At 41.7% G+C, this 20,745-nt stretch overlaps 3 protein-coding genes across 6 annotated transcripts; 1 reads left to right on the forward strand and 2 right to left on the reverse strand.

Moving 5' to 3' along the window:
- Positions 1-1,552: 1,552 nt before the first annotated feature.
- Positions 1,553-3,202, reverse strand: tagln3b (transgelin 3b). Its single transcript, XM_085362376.1, has 4 exons — positions 3,010-3,202; positions 2,034-2,208; positions 1,846-1,948; positions 1,553-1,756 (listed from the first exon to the last, which is right to left on the reverse strand). Exons 1-4 carry the CDS (start codon positions 3,187-3,189, stop codon positions 1,615-1,617), a joined length of 600 nt encoding a protein of 199 aa, XP_085218502.1. The 5' UTR covers positions 3,190-3,202; the 3' UTR covers positions 1,553-1,614.
- Positions 3,203-5,296: 2,094 nt separating this feature from the next.
- Positions 5,297-9,599, reverse strand: abhd10b (abhydrolase domain containing 10, depalmitoylase b). Its single transcript, XM_085362377.1, has 5 exons — positions 9,485-9,599; positions 8,853-9,039; positions 7,905-8,016; positions 6,168-6,305; positions 5,297-6,077 (listed from the first exon to the last, which is right to left on the reverse strand). The coding sequence occupies exons 1-5, from the start codon at positions 9,576-9,578 to the stop codon at positions 5,736-5,738; spliced, it is 873 nt and encodes a 290-aa protein (XP_085218503.1). The 5' UTR covers positions 9,579-9,599; the 3' UTR covers positions 5,297-5,735.
- Positions 9,600-10,720: 1,121 nt separating this feature from the next.
- ythdf3 (YTH N6-methyladenosine RNA binding protein F3) lies at positions 10,721-17,447 on the forward strand. Of its 4 annotated transcripts, XM_085362379.1 has the most exons (6): positions 10,744-10,781; positions 10,880-11,122; positions 11,554-11,578; positions 11,781-11,860; positions 11,973-13,637; positions 16,427-17,447. In XM_085362379.1, the coding sequence occupies exons 2-6, from the start codon at positions 11,099-11,101 to the stop codon at positions 16,448-16,450; spliced, it is 1,818 nt and encodes a 605-aa protein (XP_085218505.1). In that variant the 5' UTR covers positions 10,744-10,781; positions 10,880-11,098; the 3' UTR covers positions 16,451-17,447. The 4 variants fall into 4 exon arrangements, with proteins under 4 accessions (XP_085218504.1, XP_085218506.1, XP_085218505.1 ...); XM_085362378.1 differs by having other exon boundaries at positions 10,721-11,122; XM_085362380.1 differs by lacking the exon at positions 16,427-17,447 and having other exon boundaries at positions 10,721-11,122; positions 11,973-13,646.
- Positions 17,448-20,745: the final 3,298 nt, after the last annotated feature.

A 20,745-nucleotide genomic window follows, 5' to 3' on the forward strand; every position in this document is an offset into this window, starting at 1 on the left:
AACCAAATAATTACATATTGAGAATATATGCTGCCACACCAGAAGATACCAAGTTTTTATTAAGCAATTAAATAAATGGTACTATGAATGGACAGTAGACTGGCTGTTAATAGCAAACTAAAATGTCAGTTAAAGCATGTATTTCGCATATGTGCCATTTAGCAGCCAAACAGATGCAAGCAAGTGACCCCATAAACTGGATCACTGAAATAAACGTGACCTTTTGTAGTCTAAACATTACATACCAGGACACTTCAAAAAGGCGTCACTATAATTGCATTTTGTTAAGTATCAAAATGGATCAAAATGGACAGAATAAAAGGATATGAAGGTTACACACACTTTGAAGTAGTTCTAGTCTTTGTTCTTACAGTGGTAAGATCATCTATTAAAGGGCGTTACAGGAGCAGGGAGGGATTTAATATCTGACTGAAGTCTACTCAGCAAGGCAAAGGTTTGCTGGCACACAGGCTTGAATCAGAAACAAGCAGCCTAATCATTATGCTGCACAGCATATGCTTTATTAGATTGTGTACAGTGAGCAGAGAAGAGAGGGATGGGCATGAGGGAGGAGCTGGAACATAAAACCAAGATAACGGGGGAAAGAAAAATTCACCCAACACCCTGAGTACACAGCAGTTGCTCAACTTTTGCTTTGTAAAAACTGACACAAATACCTCTTATCATAGTGTACTTTATTTTATTTTTTATTTTTTTTAAATAATTCTTCTTACAGGCTTCCAGATATAAATATATTTTAAAAATATAATACACATAAAAGGGCACATTCAAGCAGTGTAATCAACTGGCATCAGAGATGAAAAGTCCACTGTTGTACATGTTGGCTACTGCACATTTACTTGCTTGTTGCGCACAAAAGAGACACAGTACAATATGTAATCTAACAAACAAATAACAAGGGCATGGCTCAGAATGAATGACTCTCATTTATAATTTGAGGCCAGTATATCAGGACCCAGTCTTTGTAGTCCCATAACCAGGCACCACGTGAGGTTGATTTGGTTACAGAGGATACTGCAACAAGTCTTCAGACAAGATAGCAGAGACATCGTCAGTCATTAAGTTCCATTAGGTTTAAGGCTAAATAATTACAGGGTAACAGTAGCCATCCTAAAACAAGCAAAGAAATGTAATGTGTCGATAATTAAAAATGCATAGCATACGGCATGCTCTAACAGTGGCTTACAGTACTTCCGTAAATATATGTACAACTCTGATGACTTGCATTGTATAGAGATTTTATTTAAACACTTTGCAAGACTAAACCGATGCTGAAACACTGAGTTCCATGTAAAGTAAACATCTGGACCTGAAAAGTAACCAAATGGAGTTAAGAGTGATAGTTAGGAAACAGCACGTGAGATCCTGGGAGAGAGGAAGGGAAGGAGAGTCCAAAGAAGGAGAGCTACAGCATCTGACATCATTTTTTTCAAAGTGTGAATAAAACACTGTCTGGAAAAAGCAGCACTTTCAGGGAAACTGAGGTTAACGTGGCAGGTGCTACGAAGCTTAGGAAGGTTTTTGGGGCTACAATATTTGTGGTGTTAGGAGAGAGTAAGGTCTGGAAGCAGAACAGCAAGGGTAGTAATGGGTCTACATGATCTGACGGTGCATGCCATAGCCTGTCATACCAGACTGGGAAGCCCCACGGTTGCTGCCCATTTGGAGGCCAATTAAACTCTGTCCTTGGCGTAGCTGCTCGTCGGTGAATTCTCTTCGGTACCCCTGGGCTTTCCTGAATAGAAACAGCAATATGGTTACAGGATTAGCTGTGCAGTTGTGAAGATATTGAGTTCTTTTTGTTTTGCTTCGCTGTGTATCCACCTGTGGAACCAGTCTCTATCGCCTCTGTATTGACCGTCGTCTTTGGTGACAGCCAAACTCCCCAGAGCCATTAGGGTCCTTTGGACTGCTGCCATGTCTTTTCCTGTAGCCAGATTGTAAACATTTTGTAAATCATCTGGTGACTATTAAATAGAGTAAACATGACTGCATCAGAAGATAGAGTTTACCCTCCCAGAGATCTACAGTTTGAAAGACGTCAGTGGTTGTGACTCCATAAGCTTCTGCGGCTTGCAGGAACTGGGAGATCTTCTCCATTTGTTTAAAGGCCATCTGAGACTCTGGGATCTTTTTGATGGGTTCCTTCCCCCTCGGATAAAGGCTGTTGATGAGTCTACAGAGAATCTGGGACAAAAGAGGTCAGGAATCTGCATTGACTGTCATCAACCGACATACTGACCATACCATACTAATGACTCATGGTTCTTAAAGGAATAGCTCACCCAAAGACATTGTCATTTGACACGCCTAATCTAATATGGACATTTTTATTCTGGGTTGTAGTCTTATCTTCCCTTTCCAATTTGTACTTTAGTAACAGCTTAATTTCGAGAAGAAGTGTGGTCTCTGGAGAGGAAGAGTGTCTTCTAATTCACAAAAAGTCTGAGTCACTTTGCTGTGAACATGCAATGGCCTCTGATTGCATTACACTCTTATCTCTAGAGTTAATTATTAGGTCATAAATTGATGTATCTGCGTCATATGATTGTTTTCTCTAAGTATTTTTTTTTTAGCATTAGTCAGCTAAAGAGCATGGCAAAAGACAGCAAAGTGAAGGGTGCACTGGTAAGCATCTTCACTGTGAAGATAGAGGAGTTTTTAAATCAGAGGCTTACAGAGATCAGTATAGCCATAGTAGTTAGCAATTTTCAAACTGCCGTTTGCTATCAGTGACTTATCAATAACACAAAACACAAGTATTCTTTTAACAACCTAATTGCAACTTAGCCAATAGTACATAAAGAAATTCTAATAAAAAGAGAATATTAATATATTTATATTTTATATTTTTAGTATATAAAAAATTTAAAAAACTTTTTTTTTAGACTTTTGCCAACCTTGAGCTCTTTAAATCTCACAGAGCTATCCTAAATTATTTAAGGCTAGCTTCTATTTCAAGCAGAAAACTATGCTGCAGACACTCACTGTTCCATCCATCAGCCATTTCTGGAAGTTCTGCTTTCCCGGCTGTGGTTTCTCCAGGTTTCCTCCGCACTGTGCAATTATCCAATCGACCAACCTTTGCTCCAGGTCAGGATCATACTTCTGCTCAATCTTCTCCTGCACCTCTCGACTCAGTCCGTAACTGGGCCCTCTGTTTGCCATTGTGGGTCTCCCAGGAATCTAGTATATATTTTCTATGCAGTGTGCAATTTGCCTGAAGAGAACAAACGATTTCATCATCAATCATTGCACCAGTGCAATCTTCTCATGTTATATTTTATGTTACCATTTTGTCTGATCTAAATCAATTTTCCATATTGGTTACAATATTCTTTTAAATAAAACAAAATGTTAATGTTTAGATAAAAGCCACATCAGCACACGTCTCGCTTCCCATCCATCGGTCCACCCAGAGACATCTTTGGAGCCTCTAGCACAGAATGGGTGTGGTCCTCTCACTGCCGCCCAGAACACGGACAAGCCCTCTTATTGCTATGGCAACGATGAATCCCGTTTCCGGCACACCGAGCGCAAAGATGCGCTGTACTTGATGTCCGTTCAAGTATAACCTCCGCGCAGGCAACATGACGCAAATTAAATAATCAAATGTATTTTCACGAAAAGTTTATATCCTTTTTTTTTTTATTTTTAAAAGGGAGCTTCCAACAATATACAGAAGTTCACGTTGCGCTATTTTTAGCTGCAATAGAGTTTAATTTAATTACGTCAGTCCCCTTTTACGCATAAGCGTTTTGGGAATACATCACCTGCCGTTCACTGCATCGTTCACAAAGTGCGCAGTAAACTTAAATGTAATGCATGAAACATAAAGTCCCGTTACCTGATAACACCATGCCACATTGCTACGCATTCTGCAGCTTGTTAAAACAGAAAGGGAGCCGTCCAAAGCTCACATGGCAGCCGTGACGCCGCATTGTTTGCATATATGCATTATATGCTGCAAAAGTCATGCACTCACAGCGTTTTTATCGAGGGGGTGAAAAGCAATGATGCACTTACTACTGAGGACAGCAGGGAGAAAGGTCAGATTCGTCCCGTATCCGATGCGTTAATTCCGCTGAGCTAAAGCTGAGCTGAGGCTGAGGATGCTGAAGTGCTGAAGCATCCGTGCTGATGGCACGAGGCTGGACCTCACTTTGTCCGGGAGGAGCGAGCCACTGGTTTTATATGGCAGCTCCCCCGGGAGGTGTCCCCAGAGTCACTCTCAGCACAGACTGCGACGTGACTGCGCTCCAGGATAGTGGTCACTGTAGTGCACGCTCAGCTCATTCGGCATTGAACGGATCCTCGTCAAAGCAGAGGCACATGATGGTGTCAAATCAAATCTTTGAACTACCGCCTGCGACTTTAAGGCAATAGTAGATGGAGATCACAGCAAACAAGATAATCCTCTTTTATTTCATCATAGCTGATCAGTTGGCAGCTACACTGACTTGCTCAACAACAGTTGTCTATGTTGTGTTCTTTAAAGTGCTGGTCTACCTCCTGGGTTTCTGCACAGTGCAGAGACTGTTTGATTTCAGCACTGGGACCCATTCATTATAGCTAACTGAATTTGAGCTTTATCTTGGATGAGCACCATGGTTCAACTTGAACAGTGTTCTTTTTTACTTGATCCAGCTACACGGTAACATAACTAAAATATGGGACACTTCTGTCCAAGCAGGAGCAACACAGTAAATGTAATTTATTAATACAGTCACAAGCTGACATCTGAGTTTAGTTTAAGCATGCCAGATGACTGGATACCCAGCTCAGCCATAAGTTAAAGGTCACTGCTGCAGTTATGTGGACCTGAGAGCTCCCAAGTGGTTGGTTTCACCCCATTGAGCATAGAGCACCCAGTGGCCAGTTACATGTTAATAATCAACAGCTCAGTGGCTCCTTTCAGCAGGCCGGAGTTATGTAACAGAAATGTTGTGCAAATACAAAGAAACCAAAAACTCTTGGTTTCTGCTCGCACTGACAATTTACATTGTACAAGTATCACTATATTCTTAACCCTACTTAGTAATGGTGCTGATATACGTTCGGGTGTGACTTTTTGTATTTTCCCCAGTTAGACAAATATATAGATAAAAATCCTCTCCGACTCTGAATAACCTATATTTTCCAACTAATATCTCCCAGTGCAATTTATTCTGAATGCACCTGAATGCAGCTTTCAGTTGCTCTTTGTCGCCACATAATGTTGCTTGTGTTATCTGTGTGTGCACTTTCACAGACTTGAGACCTGCACTCTAGTGTGCAAAGGTTTTATTAGCCAAAACGGGTGAAAAGTGATTAAAAAGGCACAGGAAAACTGTGTTTCTAAGTAAAGATGGAGGAGGGAAGGAGGGGAAGAGACAGCCAAACAGTAAGAACAACGGCAGAGACAGCAGCAATGGCAGACCTAAGAACGGCTTACCAAACGTAACACTTGATACAATAACCTGGAGCACATACAAATGCAACCTGAAGATACAAGGGAACAGCTAGCAGGAGGGCTCCCTTACAATATAGTTTTCAATTTTCCAACATGTTGACATGATGAAGTACGGGATGAAAAACATAGATGGATAAAAGGTCATATTTGGCGGTGCAACATGCCGTTGTTTGGTAATATCCTTGAGGGTTGACTTCCCAGTTAACAAAGTCATTATCTTTTAATCTTAGGAACATCTCTGGCTCACTTTCCTATTCCTTACTCAGACCATAGTGGTCAGCTTATCGATGAGGTCGTCAATGGTGTAGACCATAAGCTTGATGTCGTCCTTGTCAGACATGCGGTGCTGGCCATGTCGTCGGAGGATGACGTCCACGTCGGAGCTGAGGACACGCTCTGCAACCTGCATGGAGATGTGCCAGGGGACATCCTCGTCTTTGAGCCCATGAATGAGCCGCACGGGGCAGGTAATGGGGATGGGACTCTGGAGAACACAGTGATTTTCTGCCTCACGCAAAAAGTCCATGTTAAACTTGTAAACACCCTCCTCCATGTGTTTGGTGGGTATAGTCCACTCCCCCTTGGCCTCAAACTCCTTGCGTGTCTGCATTTGAACACAGAAATATCACACTTAGATGAGAAAATATTTAAAACAAAAAATAATTACACATGTTATTCTATTTTATATTCTCACCTCCAGCGGAAGAGAGTTGAACGCTGTGACAACATGATCAGCGGCAGTGGAGATGCCCACCAGTGCAGCTGTCTTCTCTGGTCTGGCAATGGCTGCCAGCAGCATAAGCCAACCACCTATACTGGAACCAACCAGTATCTACAAGATGGCAAAAACACCACAAATTAAATATAGCTCAACTGATAGTTGGTAAAAAAAAACAAAACCCCCAAAACAAACAAAAAAAAACAAAACAAACTTGGATACCTCACTTCAAACATTTTTAAGAAACCACACATTCATGCAGTAGAACGGTTGAAAACAAAAGCTGTGGTATAAATGTGGCAACAGTGCCATCTTCTGGTGAAATGAGGGGGAAAAGCAACACTGGAGGTAGAATTTAGGAAGGTCCACCTTCAACAACAGCAGAATTTCAGGACATTACAAGTAGCTGTGGCTACTGCCAGCTATGGCTGAGTATGCAGCTTACACGTAAATGTAGAGATTTGAAGCCTCCAGCACACAGACTCTAGGGAAGGGTTTTCAATGCAGCAGCAGAAATGCCGTGCTCAGCAACTGACCTTATGAATATTTTTGTACATTTATAAGATCAGAATTTTTCAGTAGAGGACAATAAGATATTCTTTAGGTTTTGAATTGGGGAATATTTTGCATGTCATGTGCATATGTCAACTTATTTTAGGTATTTTGTTGTGTGTATTTTGTATGCGTTTTATCGGTCTACAGTCATGTGAAAAAAATTAAAAATAAAGCTTTCACTGGAGTCCTGTACTGCTTAATTGTATCCTCTTGCGGAGCCACGCACTGCTCCCATCACTTCTGCTGTTTCTGTTGCCCTCTGACCACCTGCAGGTCCAATCAGCTTCTGTATCATACCGTCTCAAGCTTTATTTTAAGGATCATTGGTAATCAGACATAAACCCAGCACTGTCAGTGAAAGACCCCACAACTTCCCAGCCTAAAATGAGACTCATCCTCATTTAAAAAAAAAAACATTTACAGGATTGTGCATCGTCAATGGAGTCAGTGGGTCAAATTTTCAACACGTATGTAGCTCAACAATATCCTTACTTAGCACGCTGGGTCTCCTGCGGCTCCCTCCTCTCCCCCAAAATGTAGTTTACGCTGCAGGAGACTCATTGCGCATCACAAATGTGCATGTGCATAAGTATAGAAGTGGGACTACTACTATACTACCACAATACTTTGCTCATGACATGACATTATTTGTCTATTTAATATTTTTGCAATATGCTGAATACTAGAATAAAATAATCACCTCCTTTTATCAATATTTGTTTTATCCCACAAGATAAAATTATCTTTATTTATTTATTTTTGCAGCAAAATGAGATTGGCAAGCATACCTGCATTTCTGGTAAAACCTACTATAAATGTTGCCAGAAGACAGACTGACTCTGGTAATTGCCAACTTCAAATACACTGAAACGTGATGATGCATTACTTACCTGTAGGTTATTAAAAACAACATAGTTGCAATTTAACAAATTGAAGAAATGATTGAAGCTCTATTGCATTTAGGTCCTTATTTTCAAGGTTTCATATATTTGTTTGTCTGATATTACTGGTCTAATGAAAACCTTTGAGGATTATTCTCAGGAACCTGATAATCTTAATGCAGGACCAATGACCAAGCCTGCCGTTCAAAATTTACATAACTTGACTGATTACTTACCTCCTCTAACTAGCAATGGAATTAGCCTAGGAAATATTTACCTGTGGCCCCTCTGCCAACTCATCCAACACAAAAAGGACATCTTTTTTCCAGGTACCAATAGTTCCTTCTGATAGCACACCTCCTGAGGCTCCATGTCCTGTGTAATCAAACCTGGAAAACCACAAATAGCACAAAGTGGGTGAATATCTGAAGCTAAAACAATGGCAAGTCATACAAGGCTACAGACAAGTTTATGCGACCTAACAAGCCTCTTATTGTTCAGAACTGGAGCCACTTGATTAACCAGGAACTTCAGACTTCACACGATGAAAGGTGGCGGTATTTTTAGGATAATTAAATTATTCATCAATTCATTCCTCCGTGCTTTAACAGACAACTATTCATTTTTCTTTCCATCATATAACTCTAACTCATTTTTTTTTCTTCCTGACATTTGTTCTACTGTAACAAGTGAATTTCCCCAGTGTGGGATTAATTAAATCTATCAATTAATCTATATATATTTCCATATAGCTATAATACTTTTGGTTTTCAGTTTACTTACTAGATCTTGTTTTGGTTTCAGCTAATATAAAAGATGCATCCCAGCAAAAAAAAAGTCTCAGTTACAGTATATTCAAAAGGTATATAGAAATTGATATTGTGTGCAAACAAAAACACCGTATAGCAACAGCATATTTTTAATACTCTCCTACATATAGAGGTGTTTTCCTCTATTAACTTCAACATTAACAAACACATTAAAAGACAACACAGCTGTACTTATTGGTCACTTGATTCTTGTTTGCAGATCAAATTTCTCTATTTTTAATTCTATATCAGTTGGATGATGGGTTTCCCCCCCAATTCATTTATTTCATTTGTGCCTCTTGCAGTCCTATAGCTCGCTTTGGATTGACTGTGTTTAGCTTTATTTTTTAAACTTGATTTAATGCCATGCTCAGCATCGGGCTTCTCTCTCAGAGTGATATGTTTGGATAACTTACCTGAGGTATGAGTGTCCCAGTGACCTACAGAACTCTTCCAGCGCCTCAGCTTTCTGTCCATTCATGTTGGAGCCATAACCTGGGAGGAAAACCACACCTGGGCTCTTTCCCTTCACTCTTCTGTAGGCCAGCTTTGGGAGATCTGGTCGTGAAGCATACTGAACCGAAGATTTGTGCCTCCTGGGTTCTGTTTCACAGAACATTAGTTTTGTTATTTATTGACATTGAATATTATTTATTGATATTGAATTTGTTACATTAATGACTCCCTGTACAGAATTTTCGCTCAGTTTTGCGAACTTTGCTGGACACATGTCATGCCCCGCGTAGGATCAAGCTCATCTCGATGCAAGAGCATGGGCATGGGCATTTCTTTCACATCGATGGAACATAGCAGCGATTTACTCAAGCGAGTGTAATTAGCTTTCTAAGCATTTTAGAAATTCTACCAAATTTGACCAAAAATGGCGCAAAAGCATTCCGAGAGTTAACATTTCGCCGTTCATGTCCTAAAATATTTTTAGGACGACGCAGTCTGTGCGAGCCACACCCCCTCCGACGTGTTTAAATACCTCTGTAAGACACACGAACGTTACCAAGTGTTCCTGCCATAAGAGGACACCTCAACAAACCTTCCAGACGCTTTGAAGACAGAGCTGCGAGCCCCCCATTGCTTAAAATCTGCGAAAGTCCTCTGCGGCAAGACCTCAGCGCGACGGCTGCCATACTGCTCCGAGACCACTGAGGAAATATCGCGAGAGTTGGAGCCGCGAGTCTTGTTTCAAGCCGCACAACAGTTGTAGTTCAAAGTAGATGTACATTGCGTCCTGTACTACATTCCTTTACTTCAGTGGAAATATACTGCCTTAGCAATAAAAGCCACGCATTAAACTTGCACTAAAAGTATAATGAAGAAAGAAAATGTAGACATTTACACATTTGGGTGGGTAGGGGGTACCTCAAAAGGCTATTAAAGTGGAATACTTGGGAAAATGTCGTCACCTGCACCAGTGCAGTAAAGCTTCTTCATCTTGGCAATCACGAAAAAAAAAATCTTTAAAATGAAGTTTGTTATTATTTCTCTAAAACAAGCATACTGTAACCAAAAGCCCCTTTTGGTCACTCTTTAATTCTTAAGTGCATTCACTGAACTGACAGCAACACTCAGACTTAGTAATACTAGCTCAAAACGCATTAAGTTGTTAAAAAAAGACTAAATAGATAATAATAATAATCATCAGTGTGCAGATTATCAAACCTGTAGTGCACACATGTATTCAACTTAATAACTACAGAAAAATAGAAAACAAAAAAGCACACATAAAAACAAACAGTGAGGTCTCTTTACATACAACTATGTATTATATTACGTATATATTTAAGAAAAAGATCACAAATTAAATAAGCAACGCAAATCAAGCAAATCAAAATAGCTGTTGTGAGCAATACTGCCTTTATTTATGAGTAAATATCATCTTTCATGTTGTAGTTTTATAGTGGTTTTTTAAAAGTGTTTGTGCAGTGTCATGCATCATGTTTGATTTATTTTAATATATTTAATATTAAATAATATAACAGAAGTCACATGCCAAAAAAGAAAATATAACATAAGAGTAACAGAATACTATGAAAACTAGTAAATGTACTACTTATTAACGTTTCTATGCGGGTTTCACGCATGCATCCAGTGCTCGGGGTTAGCAGATGCGCGCTAAGCTACAATCAGTGAAGCAGTGTGCCTATTTTACTGTGAGTAGGGGTAACAGAGGGGGTGACACTGCTGCGGACATGGTAGCCGAGAAGTTGTTGTGACCGTCATGTGAAGTGTCAGTTTGTAACATGACTCAGAGCGTCACAGGCGGAAGGTCACGGAGCAGCAGAACGGAACGGAAGCGGGAGTAAAAAGCCTATCCGCCATTGTGGAATATGGTAAGGGATATTCCAGTAAGGCACTAGTCAGTTTGGGCTTGACTGATAAACACCATCTGTGGCAGGATCGGACACGTTAACTGACGCCCTCTCCGCAGACACAAAGTCGCCGTTTGTAACAGCCAAAAGCAGCGAATCGTCGTCAGGATCTGAACACGGCAGGAGGAAAGGAAAAGGGAAAAAACGCCGCCTTGTAACGTTAACAGAGTGATTGGACAATCGAAGAGACGAGCCAGCAAAGCACCAAAGTGCAGAGAGGGAGAGAGAGGAAGCCGTGGACAGTCTCACAAACAGCCATCAGTTTCGGTTCCTGGAGGATGTCTGCGACCACCGTCGATCAGGTTCGTGTGTCGGAAGCGGAACGGTGCTACGGATTTAGCGGTGCTGCGGAATGAAACTTTGCCGACAACAGTTTGATCTGGCTCGGCAAACAGGCTCCAAAGTCTTTGATGTGTGATAGCTATTAGCTGTAATGTAGGCCGACTGTACTACTAATCAACTCTAGCTGTAGCCGGGTGGGTTTGCCAATGCGGCACCGTTTACTGGATGTCAGAGCGTTTGACATCCGGTCAATAATACGAAGCAACCTGTAAATGTTAGCATCCGGGCTGATGCTTCAGCCTGAGGTTGACTGGATCGTCGACTTATATATTTATTTATGTAGGGATACAGCCTGCTCTGTCAGTGTGCGTGTGTTTCTTGTTTCCTGTCGTGATCTGATACTAGTCTCATTTCTTTTTTTTCTTTTTTTTTTTATGTATTTTTTCCTCAGAGACCTAAAGGACAAGGAAATAAAGGTAAGGCTTTATACTGTGGCGTTTCCAGTGTGGCACTGCAGGCTGTTTTCATGTCCAATTAGCTACCATGCTATTCAAAACTGCAGCTTATTTATGTTAGCCTTGTTTACTTTAGCTGCTGAAAACCTGTGAGTAAAATGTTTCTGATTACATCTTTCTTTCTGAATTTCTCGTATTGAATGTCCCTTGTTTCTGATCTTAGTGCAAAACGGATCAATGCATCAAAAGGATGGTGTAAATGATGATGATTTTGAGCCTTACCTAAGCGGCCAGACAAATCAGGTAAGGAGGCACACGAGTACCATGTATTATGGACAAATGACTTGCACACAGAATTTTCTTGCTTGTTTGTTGTCACTCTGTATAACCTGTGACTTTCTTTTTGGCCACACAGAGTAACAGCTATCCACCAATGTCTGATCCCTACATGCCCAGCTACTATGCTCCATCCATTGGTTTCCCTTACTCTCTGGGGGAGGCTGCTTGGTCCACAGCAGGAGACCCACCTATGCCCTACTTAACTACCTATGGACAGATGAGCAATGGCGAGCCACACTTCATCCCTGATGGTGTTTTCAGTCAACCGGGTGCCCTGGGAAACACCCCTCCCTTCCTTGGGCAGCACGGCTTCAACTTTTTTCCGGGCAATGCAGACTTTTCCACCTGGGGTACTAGTGTCTCTCAGGGCCAGTCCACACAGAGCTCAGTCTACAGCAATAGCTATGGGTACGCCCCGAGCTCGCTGGGTCGAGCCATCACGGACGGACAGGCGGGCTTTGGAAGCGACACCCAGCTCAGTAAGGTCCCGGTGCTGAGCAGCATTGAGCAGGGTATGACGGGGCTAAAGCTGGGTACAGACATGGTGGCAGCTGTCACCAAAACTGTGGGCTCACCTTTAGGAGGCACAGCAGGTATGAGCAGCATGTCGGCCAGCAACCTCCCTCCGTCTGTCAGCTCCTCTGCACCTAAACCCGCTTCCTGGGCAGCTATTGCCAAGAAGCCGGCCAAACCACAACCCAAGGTCAAACCCAAAGCCAACATGGGGATAGGGGGAGGCGCCGCTATTCCCCCACCCCCTATAAAGCACAATATGAACATTGGTACTTGGGATGATAAGGGCTCTCTGAACAAGCCCCCATTAGCTCAGACTATGATGCCCCCCCAGCCTCTGGTGCAGCAGCCTCTCCTTGGTCAGCCACAGCCCTTACTGCAGAACCCTTTACCCCCTCAGCCTCAGCACCAGCACCAACACCAACACCAACACCAACACCAACCCTTCCAACTCCAGTCTCTCCAGTCCCCTCAACACCCCCAGCCTCTGCCCCCTGGTCCACCACACCTGCACCTTCCTTCCCAACCCCCTCAGCCTCTTCATCAGCAACCACCCCAACAACCTGGCCCGCCCCCTAACCGCTGGGTGGCTCCGAGGAACCGTGGCGAGGGCTTTGGTCTTTGTGTTGGAATCCCACCGAGTGCCTCCCCTTGCTCTGGAGAAGTGCACCCAGTGCTGGAGAAACTTCGTGCCCTCAACAACTACAACCCCAAAGACTTTGACTGGAACTTGAAAAATGGGCGCGTTTTCATTATCAAGAGCTATTCAGAAGATGACATCCACCGCTCAATCAAGTACTCTATCTGGTGCAGTACAGAACATGGCAACAAGCGCCTGGATGGTGCTTACCGCTCCCTGGGCAACAAGGGGCCCCTGTACTTGTTGTTCAGTGTCAACGGCAGTGGGCACTTTTGTGGCGTAGCTGAAATGCGCTCACCGGTGGACTACAATGCCTATGCAGGCGTCTGGTCTCAGGATAAGTGGAAGGGCAAGTTTGAGGTAAAGTGGATTTTCATCAAAGACGTGCCCAACAACCAGCTGCGTCACATCCGGCTGGAGAACAATGACAACAAGCCAGTGACCAACTCCAGGGACACTCAGGAAGTGCCTCTGGAGAAGGCCAAACAAGTGCTTAAAGTTATCGCCACTTACAAGCATACCACCTCAATCTTTGATGACTTTGCACATTATGAGAAACGTCAGGAAGAGGAGGAGGCTCTGAGGAAGGTGAGATAATACATGCTATAAGAGCCTTGTCCTCTGTAAATATCTTGTTTGCATGTGCCAAGGTAGTTCAGTTTTATCGCCCTTTAATTCAAAGGGAGGCTAACTTTCACACAGTCACTGCTGCAGGCTGTTGTCAGACTGATCTTGTTCCACCTGCTCAGAGGTTGTAACATCCTGTTGCTGAATGAACAGTCTGCTGTAAATGGAAGTTCCCAGAGGCCTGTCAGCAGATTGACATGGCACCATTACTCATAAGCAGGCTCAAGAAAACACTGATTTCTCATCAGCCATCTCATGCTGCTGAGATTGCGACGATCTGCCCAAATGGAGCTGGATGCATTAAGTTTTCCTGAAATAGTCTAGATTCCTGGCATTCCTTCTGCCAGACAAAGGCAGACGCAGGCTCCGATCTTCCTTTGAACACCGAGCCCCTGCTCTCCACTGGCTCCTCATGCTTTATTAGCCTTTACCAACATAAGCTCCTGGCCTACAAACTGTCTGCAAATTGCCACGGCACAGTCGGCGCAGTTTGCCAGGAATATGTATTCTAAAAATGCACGGTGAGATTGTAAGTAAAAACGAGCACAGAATAAGCTTCTCATTGGGGAAACTAAAATATGTTACCGTGGTAATAACAGTGGTGTACCACAAATGTAGTGAAAACTCCGTGGGAGGCTGCTGCTGTGGAAAAACATCAGCCAAAAAGGCAAACAACATGGTATCACTGATAGCTCTCTGCTGCATCCATTCTTAGATTCACCGGTATGCTAATCTAATGCGTTTAGAAACCTACCCCATCCCACGACCCACTCCCTTCTTTTCCACCTACTCCCCCACTACTGGTGCTCTATTGATGCTGTATTGGCTGCTCACAGCTGACCTTGTTAATACGCGCTGGGTTACTTTCTCATAAATATTTCAAGTCAGTGTTTTCAGGCTTCTGAAAACAACCTGTCAGTAGAAAGCCAATTTCATCCTGCGCCGTTCTGCTTTTTGTATCCCTAACCTCCTACATGACAGGATCGGCCGAGTGAGGGCTCCGCCTCCTAAGGCTGACAAGGTTAATTGTTCTCTGTTGTTTGGCCAATCCTTCCTGAACTTTGAGAGGTGTCAAAGCAGCACAGCTACCTGCACAAAAAACACCTTCGCAGAGTGTTTTCTTTAGAAGTAACTTTGGATCTAAATGTTGTTACAGGATTTGATTAGCATAACTAATTTGGTGATTAATACTCAGAGGGAAGCTCCTTTCCTGTGGTGTGGATGCTCATAACATGATGGGATGAATTCCACTCAGCTGTAATACATGTAATACATTCCCAGTCTTAGCTGATTATTAAGGTGGAAAACCCTTTTTCTTACTACTTTTTACTAAGAAATGAATTACACGCTTTTTTAAAATTAATGTGACCCCTTTTCATGCAGCGATATAGACCTATAAGTCAAGTCTAGACTACATTTTGTGAAGCTTTCTGTGCTAAGAGCTCCTCTACTGGGGATAGAGTTACTCTGGGGCCTGGGTCTCTGTGGTTTTCCCAGAGCACTGATATGGACACCTTCAATGAGGTCACTACTCCGACTGAAAACTGGAGAAAACCATCAGCCTCTGGGGGTTATTTTGACTCCAATGCCCCACTTGCATTTTACCTATTTTAGTGTGTCTTTACCAACTCTTCTAAATCTGCGACACACCCTTGTGTATTTGTTTGTCATTACTCATGTTTTGTTGAGTATGGCTGTCTGGAACTTGGCTTTAGAGTTATTACTACAAGCTGAGTGTCGTTGCTTCAGTCTCATGCCAGTATAAACATAGCTCGTTATTTGGTTAGTGCATACCTTAGGTCTTCTAAAGTCATTTTCTCTGTGTTTGTCTTACAGAGGACACTCGCTCGCTTGCTGTCTCACTTATTTTCCCCACCAAACACCAAAATGCTCAAGGCATTTCTTACTTCAGTGACTGATTACTTTGCCTGCCAGTGTATTTTAAATAAATCAGCATGCCAACTATAAATCACTAAACAGCAGTATGTGCTTTTTAGCCCTGTTTATAGAAGATTTTGTTTTGTTTTTAAATTAACCATTTTTTTTGTATCTTTCAGGATTTTTCTGATGTCTTTAAGTGAAGCTGTGCTTGTATTTGTATGGTTTATACTGGATTGCAGTATTTAACACAGTATATATACATCGTTTTAGTATTAGTATTCTGCCACTAACCTTTAAATATTTGGAAGCCAAACTTTACATTTAGGTGGTTTCTTTATAAAGCTGCATAACCACTATACTCTTAAACACATGCACTCTGGTAATTATTCTGTGGCGATTTTCTAACACACATTATAAAGAATTACTTAAACTCTTAATTCATAAGTCAAGTATTGCTTATATATGTAGAATTCATATGAATTTGTATGTGAAGAAATGAGATTTGCTGACATGTTCAAAGGCAGTCCTTTGATACGTGCCTTCTAAAAACTGTATTTTATTGTATTTTAATCTCTGACAATCGTGACTATTAGTCTTTTGACAGACCTATAGGGCTTGACGTGTAAGTGTTACTGAGTGTAATCCCAACTTCTTTGTGCACAGGAGTGCATCTACATGTTGACAATATAGATGATTTTGGCTTCAATATATCTTTATTCCATTACAAAAAAGGGATGTTGCACTTTTTAGATTTTTTTTTTTTTTTTAAATAATTGTTTTTTCTCCCTTGCTGCCCCAATTCTGGTACAATCCACTGATGATCTCTTTCTGTTTTTGTTGTTCTTTTTTTTTTTTTTTTCTTTTGCTAGGAGCGCAATAGAAATAAACCGTAACCTTCAAGCAAGCTGTCTGCTAGAACTGCAACACTAACGATGTCGGACCTTAAATCAAATTTGCCTAACGACAAGGAGGAAAGGCTTTCGCAATCTTTCCGCTGAAGATGACAATGTATCTGAACACTTGAACATGACCATAGTTGGACTCATCTGTATCCGTTGACTGGTGCATCAAACCCCGTGTTCCTGTCTCACAAGAAAAAGAACGTAACCCACAATGAAAAACTCTGTCTTTAAAGCACTTTCGAGTCCTCAGCAGCCTCTACCAATACCCTTAACTCTCTAACTTTGTTCTTCTTCTTTGATTTTGTTTGTGAGCAACTAACTGACTAACCCGAGTAGTCAGATGATTTCACCAAGCTTATTTGTCCTTTTTTGTTTTTGTTTTAAATGCCTCAAATGTTTGGGATATTGATGAGCTTCATCAGGCCCGGAAGACAATTAAATATGATATGTATAAATTAGTCTTGTACTTGAATCTGTATTCAGCCATCTGATCCTCATCAGACAGAGGCTGGCATTGACAGGTGGGATGAAATAATTGAGAAGCAGCCACAATCATGCCAATCATAGGATGTATCCTCCATCTACCTGTTTCCATCCTTTCTGCATTTGTTTCTGTGTACCAAAAGATAACAATAATGCAGCAGGCTGGCAAGTGCTGGCTAGTGCACATCTTTGGTTTTTTTTGCCACCCACCCCCTTTTTTCCTTGTGATTCTGTCATTCTGAAGTGCATTTGTCTGAGGAGAAAGCTGCTGCTGCTGCTGCGCTAGAACTATCGGCGGCCTTCGCTGGCCCCATGGTTGACTGTCTTAGCTCTGATGTTGGTGTACTCTACCGTACCTCAGGCCCAATCCGACTGTCTGTCCTCAACAACTCTTAGCACTTTTGGGAGAACCTCCACATCAACACCTGCTGGACTTGACAGAGATTCCTCCAAAAAGGCAAGACATCATCTGCAAGGATGTGACAGTTTTCTCCTCTAGGTAACTCACTAGCTAAATAAAAATTACTCATGTTTAGCGAAATCACTGCTTTTTGTGTCTTTTCTTATATTTGCCTCAACATGTGTACACACTGTGTTCTGCCTTTATAAATAATGTTTTTTTTTCAGTATTTAATGCATTCAATAATCTTAAAAAAATCCACAAAAGCCCCTTACAATAAACAAGTACAGTAGCAGAAACTCTCCTTTCCGCATCATTCCCGCTTATTCTTCAAAGAGGTCGGACAATATGATTAAATTAACAGCCAAGGGATGTCTGGATATTTATGAGGGATGCACGAGGCAAGAACCCTGTCTAAACCGTGTCAGTTAAGATCACACAGCACATGCACAGTATAAGAACCAACACTGGAATGTATGAGATTGGCTTCATTGTAAACCAGGTGCTACAGGCTGCTCAGAAAGGTGTTCCAATCAACACTTGATACACACAAAAGAAAAAAACCTTCAAAACACTAAAGCAGTGGTTCTTAACCTTGTTGGAGGTACCGAACCCCACCAGCTTCATATGCGCATTCACTGAACCCCTCTTTAGTGAAAAATAAAATGTGATTTTTTTTACTGGTGCACAAAATGAGCCATGCATGTCATGGCGAAGGCTCTGCCGAACCCCTGAGACCGACTCACCGAACCCCTAGGGTTCGATCGAACCCAGGTTAAGAACCACTGCACTAAAGGGAAATGCATGTAGAAAACAAATAACAGATAAAATACTTTACTACTCAACTATGAGTTCAAACTTTTAAAGCATCAGCATTCAGTTAGTGCAACATGAAATCAAACACTGAAGATAAGCTCATGATCTCATTTACTTGTGATAATGCTAAAAGGTCAATGAACCAAATGCATTTACTTCTGCTTTGCCCAACCAAAGTTACTTAACACTGTGGGTGCAAATATTTAGTTTTTTACTCCACATTTAAGATATAAAAAAGACTTAGCAAAACTAAGAATGACAACCGAAAAATTACAACAAGCTTAACAAACACAGGCAGATTAAAACCCTTTGTTATTCTGCCCAAAACAGTCAGTTTGTGGTTAGTGCACCTTGTCATAGTTTGAGCGTTTGTGGCTTGTTTATAGCTATACTAGAGAAACGTTTCAATTCAGTTTAGTTCAATTAAATTTTATTTATACAGTGCCAAATCAAATAAATGGTAAATGGCCTGTATTTGTATAGCGCTTCACTAGTCCCTAAGGACCCCAAAGCGCTTTACACAACCAGTCTTCCACCCATTCACACACACTGGTGATGGCAAGCTACATTGTAGCCACAGCCACCCTGGGGCGCACTGACAGAGGCGAGGCTGCCGGACACTGGCGCCACCGAGCCCTCTGACCACCACCAGTAGGCAACGGGTGAAGTGTCTTCGCCCAAGGACACAGCGACCAAGACTGTCCAAGCCGGGGCTCGAACCGGCAACCTTCCGATTACAAGGCGAACGCCCAACTCTTGAGCCACGATCGCCCCCAAATCACAACAACAGTTGCCTCAAGGGGCTTTATATTGTAAGATAGACCCTACAATTATACGTAGAGAGAAAAACCCAACAATCATACGACCCCCTATGAGCAAGCACTTTGGCGACAGTGAGAAAGGAAAAACTCCCTTTTAACAGGAAGAGATCTCAGACAGAACCAGGCCCAGGGAGGGACAGCCATCTGCCGCGACCGGTTGGGGTGCAGGGTTGGGGTGTATGCAGTAGTTGTGTATTAATTATTTTTTCTTCTTTTCTCACTCAAGAACCGAACTATAACAGCTAACTCTGACTTGACCAACCATGAAAGTAAAATTATAATAAGTATATTTATCTTCGGTATGTTTAGTAATTTGGAGTATTAATGCTTTTACAATTTACCTCAAAAGGGATTTTGCATGTAGGATTTGTACTTTTACATGGTTGTTTTAGTTTTTCCTCCACTGCATGCAACATTTACCCTGTCAATATTAACCAGGCACTGTGAACTACAGAAATAAACTTTTCAGGTCTGAAAAGTCCCAGTTTCAACAACACAAACATGCTGGTAGATTCATGCTGTGCTACAAGAAACAAGGTGATGCACTCATTATGAATGGTTACAGCACAGATCAGTGAGGGCTGCAGCAAACCTGACATCAATTCCATTTCACAGCTTTGGGATGAACTCGAGACTACATCTTGCATGACGTCCAGTGGTAGAAAAAGTGCTCAGAATTTTTACTTTAATTGAAGTATTAATACTACACTGTAGAGATATACTGTTGCTTGTGATGCATTAAATGTTTGACTTCGATAGAAGCCACAAACTGTGATCCAAATGCTACTGAAATGTACTCGCCTTTACATCCACAGTGACTAAAACAAAACAAAACACAGCAACCCCAAAATACAATTATAACTCGTCAGCAATAATGCTAATGGTAAAAATTAAAGGAATTCCTACATAAGTTCACCTCTTCAACATCTGTCAGTACTACCTGGACCATGTATTATTCCCTACATGCCTATATGTTATCAATACAAACAATGGCATTAAGAAACAAAGTTTTAAATAGTTCTATATAGCAGTGTTATTGCTGTGACCTCCAGATCCATCTATTGATCTTGAAGGAGAAGTCAAATGTGACATATTTTAAGTCTTTATTTGATACATTCTATATGTTTCCAGCGTACACCACACTCTAAGTTATGAGGGTTTTGTCAGTTTTCGACGAATAAATCAATAAGTTGACCTTAAAGACTTTGGTGGATGTGAGCCAAATTTTAATGGATTGTCAGCATCAGAGTATCGGTGGACATTTGGGAAACCTTGCACCTGCATGTTAACAGATATAAACATACATTCTTTTTTGACTCTTTGATATGAAAAGATGAAGTATGCAGAATTAAGCTGCAGCTTTATCTTGGGGCCAATGATTTCCTTTATCTGATGGCTTAAGTTTAACTGCGTTTACTATAATTGATGAAATGAAACTGTCACAAAAAGATGTTAGTGTTTCTTTCAATGTCCTGTCCACTAGAGTGCGCCATCACATCACATTCTTCCAAATGTTCTCCCTGCTCTGCTACCAAGACATACTACAAAGCCTTTCCTGTAAGCAGCAAATCCCTCTTTCTTCTCAAGCCCTCCTACTCCTACAGACACAATTATACCAGGATGAGAAGCACTTGTTGTGCTTCCACTGCTTTTTGGAGCAATTAATGGCTGCTCACCAAGCTGTGCAGTGAGAGGTGGGGTAGAGAGGAGCGAGAGAAAGAGGATGCAAGCGGGGAGTGAGAAAAATCCCCCTTTATGTTTGTCAA

The sequence above is a fragment of the Diplotaxodon limnothrissa genome, linkage group LG9 (assembly GCF_057381915.1).
Source record: "Diplotaxodon limnothrissa isolate DT_005_m linkage group LG9, D_limnothrissa_male_GT1.1, whole genome shotgun sequence".
Classification (NCBI taxonomy): domain Eukaryota; kingdom Metazoa; phylum Chordata; class Actinopteri; order Cichliformes; family Cichlidae; genus Diplotaxodon; species Diplotaxodon limnothrissa.

What these genes read in the sequence shown, in the direction of transcription:
- tagln3b (XM_085362376.1), bottom strand. Translation starts at nt 3,189, where the DNA reads ATGGCAAACAGAGGGCCCAGTTACGGACTGAGTCGAGAGGTGCAGGAG. An exon ending in AATGGCTGATGGATGGAACA is followed by an intron (nt 2,209 to 3,009) that starts GTGAGTGTCTGC and finishes CTTTTGTCCCAG; the next exon opens with ATTCTCTGTAGACTCATCAA. An exon ending in AACTGTAGATCTCTGGGAGG is followed by an intron (nt 1,949 to 2,033) that starts GTAAACTCTATC and finishes ATCTGGCTACAG; the next exon opens with GAAAAGACATGGCAGCAGTC.
- abhd10b (XM_085362377.1), bottom strand. Translation starts at nt 9,578, where the DNA reads ATGGCAGCCGTCGCGCTGAGGTCTTGCCGCAGAGGACTTTCGCAGATT. An exon ending in GTCTTCAAAGCGTCTGGAAG is followed by an intron (nt 9,040 to 9,484) that starts GTTTGTTGAGGT and finishes TCTGTGAAACAG; the next exon opens with AACCCAGGAGGCACAAATCT. An exon ending in TCAACTCTCTTCCGCTGGAG is followed by an intron (nt 6,078 to 6,167) that starts GTGAGAATATAA and finishes GTTCAAATGCAG; the next exon opens with ACACGCAAGGAGTTTGAGGC.
- ythdf3 (XM_085362378.1), top strand. Translation starts at nt 11,099, where the DNA reads ATGTCTGCGACCACCGTCGATCAG. An exon ending in TAAGCGGCCAGACAAATCAG is followed by an intron (nt 11,861 to 11,972) that starts GTAAGGAGGCAC and finishes TTGGCCACACAG; the next exon opens with AGTAACAGCTATCCACCAAT. An exon ending in AGGAGGAGGCTCTGAGGAAG is followed by an intron (nt 13,638 to 16,426) that starts GTGAGATAATAC and finishes TTCTTTTGCTAG; the next exon opens with GAGCGCAATAGAAATAAACC.